General features: G+C 47.0%; 1 protein-coding gene across 3 annotated transcripts in view; it reads right to left on the minus strand.

Annotated features, from left to right (window-relative positions):
• LOC144098886 (uncharacterized) overlaps positions 1-16,564 on the minus strand; it is a 64,769-nt gene that overhangs the window by 8,860 nt on the left and 39,345 nt on the right. For all 3 annotated transcript variants that reach the window (XM_077631814.1, XM_077631816.1, XM_077631817.1), the window contains exon 2: positions 11,323-11,518. In XM_077631814.1, coding sequence (XP_077487940.1) covers positions 11,323-11,443 — 121 coding nt within the window. In that variant the 5' untranslated portion in view covers positions 11,444-11,518. The remainder of the gene's footprint in view (positions 1-11,322; positions 11,519-16,564) is intronic.

Raw genomic sequence — 16,564 nt, forward strand, 5'->3', positions numbered from 1 at the left:
TTTTTCTTTCTATTTCTTTAACGGTGTAATGAATCAGTCTATAAATTCGTCATTGTCTTTAAATACAATCTTAATCATGCACTTGTAACCTTACGTCACCTCTCTGCTTTTGAGCCACCAATCTTCCAATCGCTTTGTGCCAACTTCTACCTAAGATTTATTTACATGACCAGTCTTATCTCTAAACCCTAGGGCCTCATGGATAGTGACTGTGCCTGCATCGATATCTGAATAGATACCGTCACATTCTAGCATAAGACGTCCAATTGTTTCTGCAGATTTCCCACACACTGCACATGTGTCATCTTCTTGGTTAAATTCGTTTTTGTAGCTTCCCGCTCTAAGACACCCTGATCTATAGCTTCAAAGAGTAGGGCACTGCCTCTTGAGTTATCATAGTACGATTTCTTCCTGATCTGCCTTTTCCAATTTCTATATAGTACTACAGTCTGCTTCTTTTCCATTAAATTAATCCAGTTTTTAGCTTCTGCGTTTTTTTTACTTGTCGCTTAAATCACTTTGTTTCTCCGCCTTGTTTCCTACATACTTACTGATTAGTTTTCCTAGTCATTTTACGCCACTGTGGGTCTACGCTCTTTCTGTATAACTATATAAATTCTACTCAGTCGCTTGCTGTCCTGGATTTGCTTATATTATTATGACTGTTTCCAATGCTTTTAACGATGTTTCCTTGATTCTTGGGCCATGTTCACAAATCAGCTTGACTGGGATTTTTTCTATCTCTGCGGATGTGCACTTAGGAATATTTGATTCCGTCTTTTAAAGTTAAGATTGGTCAGTTGTAAGCTCCTTCCTACTACGCTGTCTTTATTGCTCCTTCATTGGAGAGATTACCTTATCGTCACTACTAAGTGACTCAGCTTTAAGTGATGCAATGTACAGTTCACAGCGTCGTCTCCATCAAAACATTTTCCCTCGGCATCTTGAATCCGTTCCTGCTTTCTTCGATTATTTTTCCCAGAGAGCTTATATGGTTTCGAAATTTCCTTAGCCCACGTCTTTAGATGAATCGCGAACTTCAGCCAACCAGCGATCAGTGCACAGTTTTACTTTACCCTGGACGAGTACCTGTACTTGCAGTTCTGTACACTCGCTCCTGTGTCCTTTATCAGCGAGCGTACCTTTCCATTGCAGACGGCTCGCCACGATAGTTATCGAAATCGTGATCCTCGGCTAGAATGCAGAGGAAGGACCGCATAGTGAGATATGTGCATAATAATAATAATAATAATAATAATAATAATAATAATAATAATAATAATAATAATAATAATAATAATAATAATAATAATAATAATAATAATAATAATTGGTTTTGGGACAAAGGAAATGGCGCAGTATCTGTCTCATATATCGTTGGACACCTGAACCGCGCCGTAAGGGAAGGGATAAAGGAGAGAGTGAAAGAAGAAAGGAAGAAAGAGGTGCCGTAGTGGAGGGCTCCGGAATAATTTCGACCACCTGGGGATCTTTAACGTGCACTGACATCGCACAGCACACGGGCGCCTTAGCGTTTTTCCTCCATAAAAACACAGCCGCCGCGGTCGAGTTCCCGAAGCTCACCCGTTTTCAAATTTAATACAAGCACGTCAACGCTTATAGCAGTGCAACCAAGGTAAAACAAATTGTCGGGTTAGTTGGTTCATATCACTTTTCGTAGCAGCGTAAAGCAACATGACCACAAGTCAAGGGCAACACAAAAAAAAAACGCTGAAGTACAACTTTCTTTTTGAAGTCGCCGAACCTCTACACATATGCCCGCGAAAAGTGCCCAACGAGAGGCAACCATCTGGGCACGTGGCCAAAGGGGTGACAAACAACAGGAAAAAAGTCCTGCCGGAGTTCAATACCACTATCAGACAAATTAAAACCGAGCCCGAGTGCGTGCATTTTTTTTTCTACATGATAAGCGGTTTACGTGATGTAAACAAAACCCAACACCTAAATCATCTTACGTAAGAAATCTGAAATCCAGCCAGCCAACGGGTCGGCCTGCCTCACGGAGTGAGGAAGAGTTAGGTACACCACGAAGTGGCACACTTGTCAGCCATTGTCATCTTCGTCGCCAGCTTCAGCGTGGAACCGAGCAAAAGACCACGTGCACACACACACCGGCTTGATAAACTGAAATATCTGTTCCGACGTCTGGCCACATCCCTCCACGTGCATTCCATGCATATATATCCGCGCTCGCTTTCCGAGAAAAACTGTCCAACGACATTCGTTTCCGCGGCCTCTCAGGTGGGTTCCACTTCCCTCTGGCTTCCGACGAGATACAGGATGCACGCGAGTTCCGCACCCACTGACCCCCGGAAATCCGCATGTCGGATCGACTCCTGCGTCCCGCGTTCGAACGCCGCCGCTACGGCTATCATGCACGCGCGAAGCGAAGCAAGTTTGCTTGCTTAAGATTCGCTTTCAGTATATTGGGCAGAAACTGATTGATTGATTGATTGATTGATTGATTGATTGATTGATTGATTGATTGATTGATTGATTGATTGATTGATTGATTGATTGATTGATTGATACTGCTGCGCTCCTTCTCTCCACGGGAGGGCGAAATGCATAGGATTTTTCTTTCCCTTTTCATTTTTCTATTTTTCGCAAGGTCCGCCCATGAGGAGAATAATCACTTTGGCTAATGTGCTTGAAGGCTTTTCAAAGTTAAAATACTTCCACCTTTCGCTTACTTTGCATCCGTGTGGCTTATTTTGTGTTAAAGAAAAAATGTGCCACCCTTGACTGGTTTTCTCTGTCGAGTGAGAGAGCATTCACAATCACATGTTTGCAGAAAGAAAGAAAAAACGCCTCGAAAATAGCAGCGATACACAACCGTCTGATGGTTTTGGGTGCGCTGCGTGACGAGCCGGGCAGGCGGCCCTTGAAATATATGGAGGGGGGGGGGGGGGGGGGGGCACATTCGTTAGTTTCCAGCTATACAGTTCCAGCAACCATGAAACTTTCTTTAATGTATACACTTGGCTAATATATAGTCGTTTCGTATAATACAAAGTTCGCTTGATACGAAGTTAGTACAAAGTTGGTTTGGTGCAAAGTCTGTCGGCACAAGGTCGGTTAAAACTGTCAACAGCATGTACAATTTCTAGCAGCTGTATACAGTTGCGCGAGCTTTCCGAGCTCGCTGGCTCCTCAGACGTGTTACATACTCCTTCGTTTAATTCGTAGCACGACTAAAATTATGTGCGACCACCTCTATAAGCTTGCAGGAAAGCCTATTTTCGCATAATTTGTGAGGAAAATAAGTTTGTATAGCTTTCCTTTCCGTCTTTTTTGTTGTTCTTCTGCTTGAGTCGTTCTTCGAGTAAATTGCTACGTGAGGTGAACTGTAATTTCACCTCTGGCTTCACGGTTTTCTAGTGTGCGTATGCACTACTAAACAGAGAGCCGGTTCCTTGGATCACAAGCGCCAGAAGCACGCTATATGTAATATACGCGATCTGTCTCCTGCACACGTGTGGCGTTCAGCCCTAAAAGCACGACCTTCGCGGCCGTCTGGAAAAGGCGTCGCTGAGTCAGCGAGTTCTCCTTTCGCTCCGTGTGTGTTTTCGAAGGAAGCTGAGAGAGCAGACACCGTCTGCTTATTATCTTGAGGCCCAGATCTAAATCCCCCTCTTTTTTCTTTGAAGACAGCAGGTCCTCGATTAAGGTCTCTTATAACGGCAAGCGACAAGGTGCCGTGAAGGCTATCACCGACTGCCTTTCTCTTTCTCTCAGTATCTCTCTCTCTCTCTCTCTCTCTCTCACACACACACACACACACACACACACACACACACACACACACACACACACACACACACACACACACACACACACACACACACACACACACACACACACACACACACACGCACACGCACGCACGCACGCACGCACGCGCAGTGTGTGTTACTTTGACACAACACCAACACGGTAAGAAAAGACCACGAGCAATTCTCCAAGGGTGCGCTACTTTAAAATGCACGTTTTTAAGCAGTGATCATACCATCCGTGAAGCCCAGTTTGGCCCACGTTAAAAATCCAAAACGCAGACGGAAACATGGATAATATCACTCTATGGGTAAAGCTGTAGCATTCAAATAAACCGCTCATCAGAGAGCGGATGATGGATGGCAGAAAACCGTCGATAGCTCATTAGGCTCCTAATAGGTGGCGCCTACGTTCGCGTTTCTGAATATCAGCCACGAGGTATGTGGCAGTTTTCACATTTCAGCCGATGTTTTCCCAACTGATGTAACTTAAGATCGATATACGACTTGAACGCGGAGCGATGACCTTCCGCTGATTCTTCACCGCAGTCATTTTACTCGTATCGAGGCGTACTGAGGCACTCTAAACACCTGTCGCCAAGCAAAGAAACCCTGTCGACCCAAAACCACCTAGAATGGCAAGGCACCCGCTCACTGGCGAGTGACGTCACGCAGGTAAGACTGACCTGTTCGCGGCCACATTTCACGGCGAGGTGCGGGCAGGGTAGAGCTTGAATGCGGGCCCACCCTAACCGACACTACTACAAACTACAAACTTGGTGCTCTTTGGCCTTAGTCGCCCTTGCGCCAATAAACTCTCAACTAACTAACGAACTACAAACATTACCATCTCACAGCATCTACTGAGCACAGATGGAGTCTTGGAATGTCTATAACAGTCATGGATATCTGGACTACAAAAGACATTTTCAAGATTCTGTTTGATACCTGTCAAGGAGACAGCTTACCCAAAACGTCTGAAAGTTGTCTAAAGAAAAATTTTTACTTCTTCAGCGACGCACAACGCCAACAATTCGACTTCAGGAAGGTTTTTTTTTTTTTTTTTCAAGGCATCCTGCTTCAGAAGATTATAGAGAGCTTCCTCGCAAGACGGCTTGGGCTACATGGCCGCATTTGCAGCTGCAGTGCAATATTTACACTCAAACAGGAGAAGACTAGTAGTGATGTAGATGCTTGCGAGAGGAGGTCGTGCGAGGGCCTTAATTCTCCCTCGTCAAGGCGGTGTTAATTGGCCGACGCAGACCAAGAGTGTTGTCCACCTTCAATATTGCCGCCACTGACGGCATATGCAGCAGACCTCTTAAAGCACCATGGCCAATGATGTTCCAGCCGAAGAATTTTTTTTTTCCTTTTCCAGGTAATTTTAGGAGTGAAATTAGGCGACAAAGAAATTTTCATAGGTTTTGACTTTTGAGGGAGCTTAAAATTTTCTCGTTTTTCGTGGCTTTTCGAAACTGCAGCAGGGAAAAAGCGTCAGAAATTGACATTTTTCCGTCTAATTAAGAGAATTTTCGGTTACGGCACGGAACATTATATTATTGGCCATGACGCTACTGTTCCTTACTTGTCCCAGATTTTGAATTCGTACTGAAAGAGTGTGTCGATCCTATCCGAATCGCTTCCTGCCCCCCCCACCCTTGCGCGACAAAGCAAACTAATAATTAACACCGGTAAAACTACGAGTCAGCGCAACTGTGACCGACTTGAATGCGCGCGCGCGCGCACCGTTCATAAGACTAGTTTATGATCGTGGAGAAGGTGTATGTTTATTTTATTCACCCTCTGGGCATCGCCTTAGAGAGAGGAGCTGTCTAGAGTAAGGAAAGCCGCGCAGTCATTGCGTAAGCTTCCCCCCCCCCCCCTTTCTCTCTCTCTAGACAGCCGCACGAACGTGTGACGCATACTTTCCTCCTTCATTCTAAAACAGAACCCGAGTACGACGCATTTTCCCAGTACAGCATCAGCGGCAGCTAGGCGCGCGCAATATGTTGGGCCCTTCCCTGCCTACTCGTGGGCGAGGGTTACTTCTCGCGCCGTGTGAATAGCCGTTATGCACAAGTCCGGCGGCCGCTTCGGGAGGAGTGCTCACAGCAGCGCGCCGAGATGGCAAACACCGACGCCCTCTATATGCCGCGCTCGGCATCACGTTGTGCTTGGCATCACGCGGCTTCGCGATGCAAGCCATGCGTGTCCTGCGCCTGGCAAGCGAAACGTCTACGTGAACACGGATGTGTCCGCAGGTATAATAAGCGTATGCATCCGCAAAGTGATGCAGTTCGTCCCGCAACAGGCCTTCTTTTGTTTCGTGAAACTCGTGTCATTTATAAAGGCCGTGCAGAATAAGGTTATCCGTATTTTTGCTTCCGTCGGTCAGTCGGTGAATAGTTAATTCAGTTAACGATGATACGGAACTGGAGTGGGACAAAGGAGAAATAGAAAAATAAATATGTACACCCATACCGCTAGGTACAAGGGGCTCTGTAATTAGAAAAACCATCTCTCGTGTAAACCCCCTTTACATGGACGTTTTAGGTATTTAAATTTAAAATAAAGAAATGTCATATAGCGTCAAATTACGCCACAAAGCTTCCAACACATACTGACTGATATAGTCGCATATGTTTTTCATCATCGTGTTCACACTACATATCCGTCCCCCGTATATGTCCCCCGCAACACATCTGTACAAGGCCGAAATGAGTCAGTCCTCGTTTCACTTAAGCAAGCGGCGCCCATTCAAAGCAACGGTTGACCTAAATTTTCATTAGCGTCTACTTTGATTCCCAACCACTCCCCTCCCCCCCCCCCCCCCCCCCCCCTTCCCGTATAATTCGCCTCTTTCGGGTTGCTGGCCATTCCGGACGCCTTGTGTTTGACCTTCCGTGTTGCTAATTTATGCAAGCGCCACAGCATAATGTTTTCGCAGACACGTGCGGCGCTTTTCCCGATTTCTGCAAGCATATTCTCCCCTATCTTGTTTAAGCTGCCGCGTACGATTTCATAACACAGCGCCTTATTCCTATATGCACCAGATTTATGTTATCCTCCAGCCCCTGACGTACTTCGCAACATAAAGTACGATATCTGTAATACTTAGAGGGAAACACAACGAATGGTTAAACAGGGTCTTAACGCGGAGAAGCGTAGGCTTCACCGCGAAGCAGGTACGCGGCTTCAGGCTCTTCGTCCAGAGCTCTGTGTGCACCCCCCCCCCTTTTTTTTTTTACTTCGCTGTGAAACCTGCTTTTCTCGAGTTAAGAGCCGATTTAACCATTGTGTGAATACAAGTGTTCCCCTTAGCATACACAGAGTTTAAGAGGTCGCATATGTGCTCCACCACACAGCGGTTCCCTCTAAGCAGGACACTGGTTACTACGTTAATATGTGCCTAACGTGGTATACTTGCAGTTACGTGTATTTACTTACACTCAGCTATATGGGTATACTGTCTTTGCCAAAAGTAACAGTCAAAAACGTCGGCTCTCAGCTGTATAGTCGAGCCCTTACGGCATCACTAAAGACCAAATCTTGAGGGAACACTTGACGCGATAGCGTTAATAAGTAAATGGCGATATATGCCGAATTGGTCATTCTCGACTTGGCATTCATAGATCCCTGGGCGTCCTCACACCACTCCTGGCGCAGTGGTGCAGCGGTCAAGCGATGCACCACTGCCCTGCGATGGCAAGTGCTGCCACCGGTGGGGCCAACTGTGAGACCCGGGTTGCTCTTCCCGAGCAACCTCTCGCAACCGATTGTTAATTTAACTTATTTCATCCGTAGGTGCTAGGTACAGCCTTCGTCAAAACTAAACAGGACAAATGATACCTTCGAAGCCATGAAGTAGGGCTCTTGTAGCATCCGTGGAAGCCACATATCGTTCGCACGTTTGAGGATGAGAGCTCCTCTCACCTCCGACATTTGGAACGCTGGGTAAACACATCGAGCCGCGACAGCAAGGCCCAGAATGAACCTCTGGGACATTATACTTATACCTAACATGCCATACCCAACATGAACGTATACATTTCGAATGTACGTGTTCTTATATTTTATTGTATCGTAGGAATAATCTGGACTATTAAGTCCACTGTATATATATGTTGTATTTATTTATTTATTTATTTATCACAGTACCCACAGCGCCAGTTTGCCATTACAGTGGGGGGGGGGGGGGGGGAGAGAAGTACATATATCATTGACAAACAGCAGTTTATATAGAATACATGAAAGATACAGATCAGGGCAAATCGCCGTCACAACAAAAAGAAGGAACAAAGAAGCAGAGCATAACCGTACATGTGCGAAGTGAAACAAAGCGGTTCTGTTGACGCAAGCACAAAGTACAGAGAAAAAAAAAATTGCAAGTCATACTGCTGAAGCAAAGGCATCATTTGAAGATAGCGATACAACATCGCCGGGCAACCTGTTCCACTCACTGACTGTCTTAGGAAAAAATGACATCCTAAAATAAGAAGCAGCCGGACTGACTCGCATTCTACGGTTTTCCTGTCCGTTTCGTGTAGTGCTACGGCTAGCGCATCGGCCTTTACGCCAATCGGGTTTTTCCTTCCGTTCTTCTCTTTAGCCTCGTTGCCCACACAGCTTTAGATCATCGAGATGCTGCAGCTGCGCTAGCCGCAACGCCTGGACGCACATTGTGGTTACGATGCCAACCTCTCAACCCTGTGTATGCATCGTATATTCCGCGTGGAAAAAAAACAAGGGACGCAGCAGTAATATATATATATATATATATATATATATATATATATATATATATATATATATATATATATATATATATATATATATATATATATATATATATATATATATATATATATATATATATATATATATATATATATATATATATATATATATATATATATATATATATATATATCGACATATAAAACAGCGAGGTCTTGCGCAGCACGAGCGCGCGATACGCACTGTTTCTGCGTCTAACGGCACGGAGCCCAGCGATGAAACGAGGCCGGGTATAATCCATGCAGGCGCAGCGCTCGGAGTCGGCTTTGCTGGCCTCTCGAGCGAAAGCTGACTCGCACTATGCGCGAAGCGCATGGCCGGGCATGCACCGAGTCGGTTAACGCGTTTACTCGAAGCACGCAAACCGAAGGGCGATCCGAAAATAATTAAATGATTGGCACTGGTCGTATACGAACTATACGCGTGCGAACCTTGGACGCAGACCAGATCGTGCCCAGCCAATATATTGTCCAGAATGCTTCGGGTGTCGGACCTTAATTGTGAGGCACGTGATATGTGGATAGGTTGTAACGTATTCCGCAGACGTACTCTGAACTATACTCCATTTCATACATCAGGTGCAACGCTGTGAAAGGTACGGAAGTAGTCCGGACGGGAAAATAAAGGGAGGCGTGTTAATCCGTGCTTGTTCTGTGCCTGAGTGGTCTATGGCACGAGGAAGCGACAGCGTGTTGTCAGCAATCAGAGTGCATTTAATCAAGATCATGACAAATGTGTCATGTGGTAAGCCTACAGGCAAAGCATTTACTATGTTTCGCTCAACAGAAATAACGAACTACTTTTTGGTCGCGGATGCAGGCAGCGCAAACAACAGCGCTAGCTGTGACAGCGTTGCACATGATGTTTGAAACGGCGTATAGAGGAGCGCACTAGTCGAGGGCTCCGAATTAATTTCGGCCGCCAGGGTTGTTGTTGTTTTTTAGCGTGCACGGAAACCTCAGCACACCAGCATCTTTGCATTTCGCTATAGTAAATTTCAGGCTTGCCCAGCTAAAACTGCACCCGCGAACTCGTGCTTTATACTGTAGTTGGAACGACTTAATTACACCAATGTAATAATACTGATCCGGTCCTCGTGTCTTGCGCCTTGACGGTATAGGGAGTGGGCATTTGGCACAGCTGGTAGACCTATGGTGCTCCTGAGTAGCATACTGCTAATGTTCCAGTCTAACTAGGTTTCCTGATTGGTACCTTCAAATGTGTCGAAAGACTAAAGCCTCAAAACAGCGTTTCGTTCTTTAAGAGTATGCACAGTGCAGACAGCGCTCAAGCAATGAGACGAGGAAAGAGGCACCACCGCGGCGCAGACTATAGAAATACCAGCAGTTGCTCTAGCAGCAGACTAGGGGCCAAACTTCGTAACATTTCGTTTCGTTTTGCCCTCTTCTGGTCGTCTGCCTAATGGTCGTTGCTTCCTCTCCTGGTAACGTAGGCCGAGGCAAAAGGCACCAATGAAAGGAACAAAACCAAAGGAAAACGAAACGTTATACGAAATACAATCGCAGGAGTTGCCTTATTACACGTCGTTGTCCCTTTTTTCACACAGCCCTTCGTCCCTGCGCTCAGTTTATGTCATGTTGTCAAAGCGTCAACTAGCTCAACGCTCCAAACAAAAAACGGCTAGAATGGAACCGACTGCGGCCTTGCATGGCAACAAACGGTCAGTACAAGAGGAAACTGACCTCCCTCGAGTTACGGGAGGCTTGTCGCGTGACAAAGCCACTCCCTTGTACCGACTGCTCACGCAGGCACCCTATAGTTGCACAGGATTCACCGCGCCATCTCACCTTTGTGCGTACACTGTGGTGTTGTGGGTGACGTGAACCGTGTCGTTTTAACTTGCCCGCGTTTTTGTGCTGAGCTTGAGACGCTCCTGGAAAACCTGAGGAGACTGAACGTTCCCATGGTCGACGTCTCACGCATAGTGCACCCTGAGGGCTCCCGAACTGAGCGGCGATTAGTGTCACGATCACTACTGACATTTCTAGAGGACACCGCAGCCTTTTGGAACAGTGGTAGGGACGTAATCACGTAGATCAGCGACTCAGGCGGAGTAATTGCCTAAGGCTAATCCCGCCTCTACATTTACACCACCACCGTTTGTAAATATATATTCTCTGGACTAACGATTATTCCTTTAAAAAGTGTAGTGGTTGTGGCAGCACTGCTACTCCCAAATGACTAACCCCTGTACAAGTTTCTTTCATTCCTAGCTTACTCGCTCTTCGTATTTCGCTCCGGTACAGCATTCCACGGCCGTTCGCTCACTCGCCAGCATTCTTGATTTAGCAGCACTGGCCCGCCCGCGGAGCGACGAAAGAGGTCTGGCAAGCGTCTGCGCCCCTTGGCCGCGTTCACTGGCCGCGCAGCGATCTTATCTTGGCGATTTCGTACAAGCAGCGCGGCGGGGGCCCCGGGTGGGGCAAACATCGCCCTCGCCTCGCGCCAAGCCAGACGGCCTGGTGCGCGAGAAAGAAGGCGCTGGCACCATTCACAACGCAGCAGCTTCACCTGGCGCAGACGGCGCCCGTTATCGCGATGGGCCGGGGAGGAGCACCCGTTATGCAACGGACGCGCCACTCCCGTAGGCGCGACACTAACCAGCTTGTTTTTGCGAGCAGCGCTGTTCGGCCGTCGCGTATGCGTGGGACTGGAAAAAGAAGAGTGAAAAGAGGAGAGGAGGGAAGAGAAGAGTAGGCTGTACTCTCACCGATGACGGTGACCTCGTGTCCCCTTTTCTGGAGCTGCGCCGTGACGTAGCGTTTGAGGCGTTCGGCGAAGCGACCCGTTCGGCAGCTGCCGACGAACACGACCATCTTGAGGGGCGCCATGGCGACGTCCACGCGGCGGGAGCGGCAGCAGGGCAAGAACGGAGCCACGCTGTCCTTCTGCACCGAGGGGCTGGCCTGCGAGATCCCCCGCCCGAGTACGACAGCTGTCAGTATGAATACATAAGTTGGTGTCGCTATATGGGGAGTCAGCGTACACGACAGAGTGACAACGATGACGACAGAAAGACAGGAAATGCAGATGCGTTGAGCACACCAGTCCGCGTGTCTTCCCTGTTTTAGTGTCGTCGTCGCTTCCACTGTTGAGCCTATCCGCTTTCACAGCCGCTTAGGGAGCGGCGACGGTAGTCTGGGGTCAGAAAGTTTACTCTTTGAACCGCCGTATACGGTTCAAGCAAATGTACACAAACGCCGTTAGATTGATTTCAATGCGTGCACGGCTCCGCTATACGACTACAAGAATTATCGTGTCAAGGATCATACCTCCAGGAAAGCGCCTCAGCGCCACTGTGACGTCGCCAGCGCATGGCGGTCGCTGTAGGATAGGCCACATTTGGTGCTTCCCATCCAGCGTCAGTCACCGACCCCGGCCGTCCGACAAAATTTACGCCGTCATAAAACTCAGCGTTGTGCGTTTTACCAAAACACTGCTCCTGATCTAGTATCGCGCTGGGTTCATCGCTAGTTGGGTTCGTACAGATTCATCAATGCAATCGTGCATCAATTATGCAAATCTTCGCCGCTTCTGTTCGGTCTGACAAGGTGCGTGCAGCGAAGGCAGAGACTTTACTGGCACGGTTCGTGAGGAGGTAGTCTCATAGACGTCAAATAACGAATACCACTGCGGCGCATGGGCGCCTGCCCGAGCCTCCAAGCGGCTGCTCACTTGGCCCAGAGGCGTTGAATCACCTGGGGAGGAACGCGAACTAGCAGACGAATGGTCCGAAGACGACATGGAATGCTTTTTCTTGATCTTGGGTCCACGTGATCCATGCCGATGGCAATGGAGATTCTCGTCGTCTTTGTTCCTTGCAACGCCCTGGTACAGCAGCCGAAACGAAAGGGTTGCAAGCTAGCGGATGCCCTCAGTGTTTGGCTGCGCATACTGCATGCGCGCATCGACAAACGTCGTTGTTGTTTTTGGCTTCTGTAAAAATGGCGCGCACTCAAGAGGGGAGATTGGCCATGGTTTGGTGCAGACTCAAACAAGAGACGGAATAGCGTGCTCAGTTAGACCTAATAGCGCTGAGGAAGCTGGGAAGGACTGTGGCATTTTTGCTGGAATTACTAGTAAGATATTACTTTGTATGAATGCGAAGTATAAAAGGAAAAAAAGGCAATTCTGATAGAAATTTGGAGGTTCCCAAAAGGAATCTCCCGGTTGTAATGATATAACTATGGAGAAACTCGTCCACCCTGACTTCATGGCATGCTTTCCTAATCTTTGCACCCAAAGGAGAGGAGAACTGGAACAGAAAGCGAGCGCCCTAATCGAGCGAGGGTAATCTCCAAATAGGTTCTCTGAGGTGCAAACCACCGGCAGACAAGAATACAATAACCTAGGGATTCAACCTCACCCCACGACTCGCAAAGGTTCGACGGTGTGAACCCTGACCAGCGTAAGCGAAGATTTAGACGTAGTATTCTACAGCGCAAGGAGAGGCTCATGGCTCAGGTAGTAAAGATATTGGTGCCGCTCGAAACGGAACCCTGTCAACGGAATAAAGTTTGGTGTAAACGGTGCAACAGGTCCATTAAGATCCGAATTTGCCAAGCAATCATCTACCGCATTCGAATAAACGCAGCAGTGCTTTGCCGTACCCGCTGAAACCGCACTTCTTTTACATGTGTTGGGTGAAAAAACGATCGGCTCAGAAGGCCATTCAGCAAGCATTCGAGCCCTGTTAAGACACAGAGGCAATTAGTGAGTATAATTATTTGAGATATATGGCAGGGATTCCTTTGCATGCAGGGCCAAACCAAAGCCAAGGAATTCGGCCACAAGTCTTGGCGTATAATTCGGGGCCAGAACGGAGTAACACCATGCAAGCGCCTACGAATAATTAAAAGCCAACTGCAGCATTTTGGCCACGCTGACATGCATCAGTGGAAACAACTACATGGCTCGGAAATTTTCACAAATATTCGTCTAGGAAGCCACTTAACACATACACAGCAAGTTTTTTTTTTTTTCATTCGTTGGAAAAGTGTGGTCAAACTGAATGTCAGCATCAGCCCGCGCATAGATAACCCGTCGTAAAGAGCCACTGACAGCAGGAATTCTGCAAACACAATCTGAGGAAGCCTATACCTTGGCCATTGAGTACTCAGAAACTGCAATGGTTGTGAAGAATAACAGACTGCAGTCACGCCTGGAATAGGTTCAACTGCCCGTTAAGAAAGTTCGCACAGCCAGAAAGAAGTTGGGAGCGCGGATTTAAGTCGGTATGCGCGCTTCTCCATCAATCTCTCGGCACTACCTCCACGAAAAAAATCACCCGCACAGATTTATCACGTGACCGATAATCTCTTCTATTTTGTTGTTGTTGTTTCGCGATCGTCCTGTTCATTAAGTGAATGTTGCGGAAGCGTCTCCAGCGGCTCTGTCTCGAGTTACCACCGGAACTACTAATTAGCAATCGATCCCGTAGGCGGAAGTGCTCATAACAGTAAGAATAACAGCGGGTACTACACTCAACTGGCTGGTATAAAGCCAGGAAAGGTTCAGTCGCATTATCGGAACTCATAGCCAGAAGTACCCTCAATGTGCCTGTGTAAAACTGAATTGCAAGTTCTCATGAAAGGTTTCTTCCACCACAACACCGGTTGCGTAGAACAACGCAGCGACAATGGTTGCACATTGGGGTAGTCATAACTAACATTGCAACAGCTTTCATTCCAGGACGTTAAATGCCCTTCTACTGCGTCGTCAAGCGATGTTTGATAAAGCGGTGACGTGAGAGCTGACCTATATAAAGCTTAGCCTCGAGCGGCTAAAATCAAGAACATAAACAGGAGTTTTAAAATTGTATGCAGTAAATATGCGCGAAAGAACGATGAAAAATGTTTATCATGCATACTGAAGAAGTTGGCGCGGAACAACGAGGACAAACGAGACAAACATAGACGAGCGCTCTTTTTTTTTAAACAAACAAACGTCATGAGCACCACAAGTTACACCGTGAATCCCAATGATTTGGTTAAGAACAGATACTCCCTATCAGAGAAGCGGACGGAAGTGTGACTAATGCACTTATCGCCACTGATGCGCATATGAAAGGTTTCCATGAGCTCACGCGTGAGTTGCTCCCTGTGCCTGAATAGGATGGTCGTTTTTTCAAAAAGCGGTTTACACTGGATTTTCTTTTCCTTGTCGTTAGTATTGCACGTGCGGCAATGTTTAGGGAGGTTATCAAGAGAATCTCCCCCGAGCAATCTTCGGTGTTCTCCTAATCTCTCGTTGACGCATCGTCCAGTTTGGCCGGTGTGTAGTGCGCCACACGACAACGGCAATCTGTACACAACCCCCCTGGCACAGGTAACGAACGGGGCTTTGTGTTTGATGCTGCATTCATTTCTTGCTTTTCGTACGGTTCTTTCGCCTCCTTCTTTCAACCGGTTGTGCACCTGTGAACAGATTGCTCCCAACTTCCGAGGGGCGGAAAACACAATTGGAATTTGATAACGCGGTTGCCCCGCCGAGGTGGCTCAGTGGTTAGGGCGCTCGACTACTGATCCGGAGTTCCCGGGTTCGAGCCCGACCGCGGCGGCTGCGTTTTTATGGAGGAAAAACGCTAAGGCGCCCGTGTGCTGCGCGATGTCAGTGCACGTTAAAGATCCCCAGGTGGTCGAAATTATTCCGCAGCCCTCCACTACGGCACCTCTTCTTCCTTTCTTCTTTCACTCCCTCCTTTATCCCTTCCCTTACGGCGCGGTTCAGGTGTCCAACGATATATGAGACAGATACTGCGCCATTTCTTTTCCCCCCAAAACCAATTATTATTATTATTATTAATTTGATAACGCCCGGCAACATTTTTCAGTCCATGCGCCAATCTGTGCACGTATGGTATGACTGCAAAATTTCGACGCTCTGTTTCCCGGAGTTTAGGTCGCGACCCATCCTTGATCCACCTTACCATTCTTCCACAAGCTTCCACGATTATATGCTGAGGGTACCCGCTTTCTTTCAGCCTCTTCACCTGGGACTCGACGCTTTCCTTGATAGCATGTGAGCAAGACTTGGCCGCTTGTCCTCTTTGTTCCGCGCCAACTTCTTCAGCAAGCATATCAACCAACTAGCCCAACTTTCTGCTCTTCTAAATGTTTATCATGATCTAAATAACGAAATAGACGACAAGCTTTGCGTGGTTAAAAGTGCTTTAAACGTAAGAAAGTGCACACAAAGAATGCTTCAACGAATTTGCTTTATATCGATCGTCTTCGTGCTGCATGGTCACGCACATCTCACATTCAGCCTTTCGCTCACGAAACAAGACAAAACCACATGCAGAAATCGCGGAGATCTGTGACTTAGAGAGATTGAGATTGCGAGCGTGGAGGTTTCGTCTCAACAACCAGTCCTCTGATGTCCTGCAAGAAACTCAAAACGTCAACATTCTCATCTCATCTGAAGAAGACCTCAGCATTTTAACAACTCGGGCCGTTTCACACCATATCTTCACCACCAACTCGATCACCACCAACTCGACCAATCCTCAGTTCTTCTATATCTTGCTTTTCGAAAAAGAAACTCTTGTTAGCCCCTCGTTTATTTTCAAGCCTTTTTTTAAGCTATGTAAATACTTGGAATAAATTGTAGCAATTTTAAAACGTTAACCATATTTCAGACAAAAAGAACAGCAGAAAAACTGCCTTAGTTGCCTATGCACCTGTAAAGCGCACACGGGGTTGCTGTATTACTAGTCGTGATAATCGTGACCTTTCTAGACGAATTTTCTTGCGCTCTTCAGGATTCAACGCGGGTTCATGCTAATTTCAATTGGAATTATGGTGTCAAATAAATTACGAACGAAAGCCAATGAAAGAAAAAGGAAAACGAAAGAGAGAAAAGAAGGAAAGGAAGAAATACGACAGAAAAAGTAATTTAAGGAAATAAAGGGAAGAAAGAAAGAATGAATGAAGGAAATAAGGAAGGAAAGA

This window comes from Amblyomma americanum, chromosome 7, assembly GCF_052857255.1.
Source record: "Amblyomma americanum isolate KBUSLIRL-KWMA chromosome 7, ASM5285725v1, whole genome shotgun sequence".
Classification (NCBI taxonomy): Eukaryota; Metazoa; Arthropoda; class Arachnida; order Ixodida; family Ixodidae; genus Amblyomma; species Amblyomma americanum.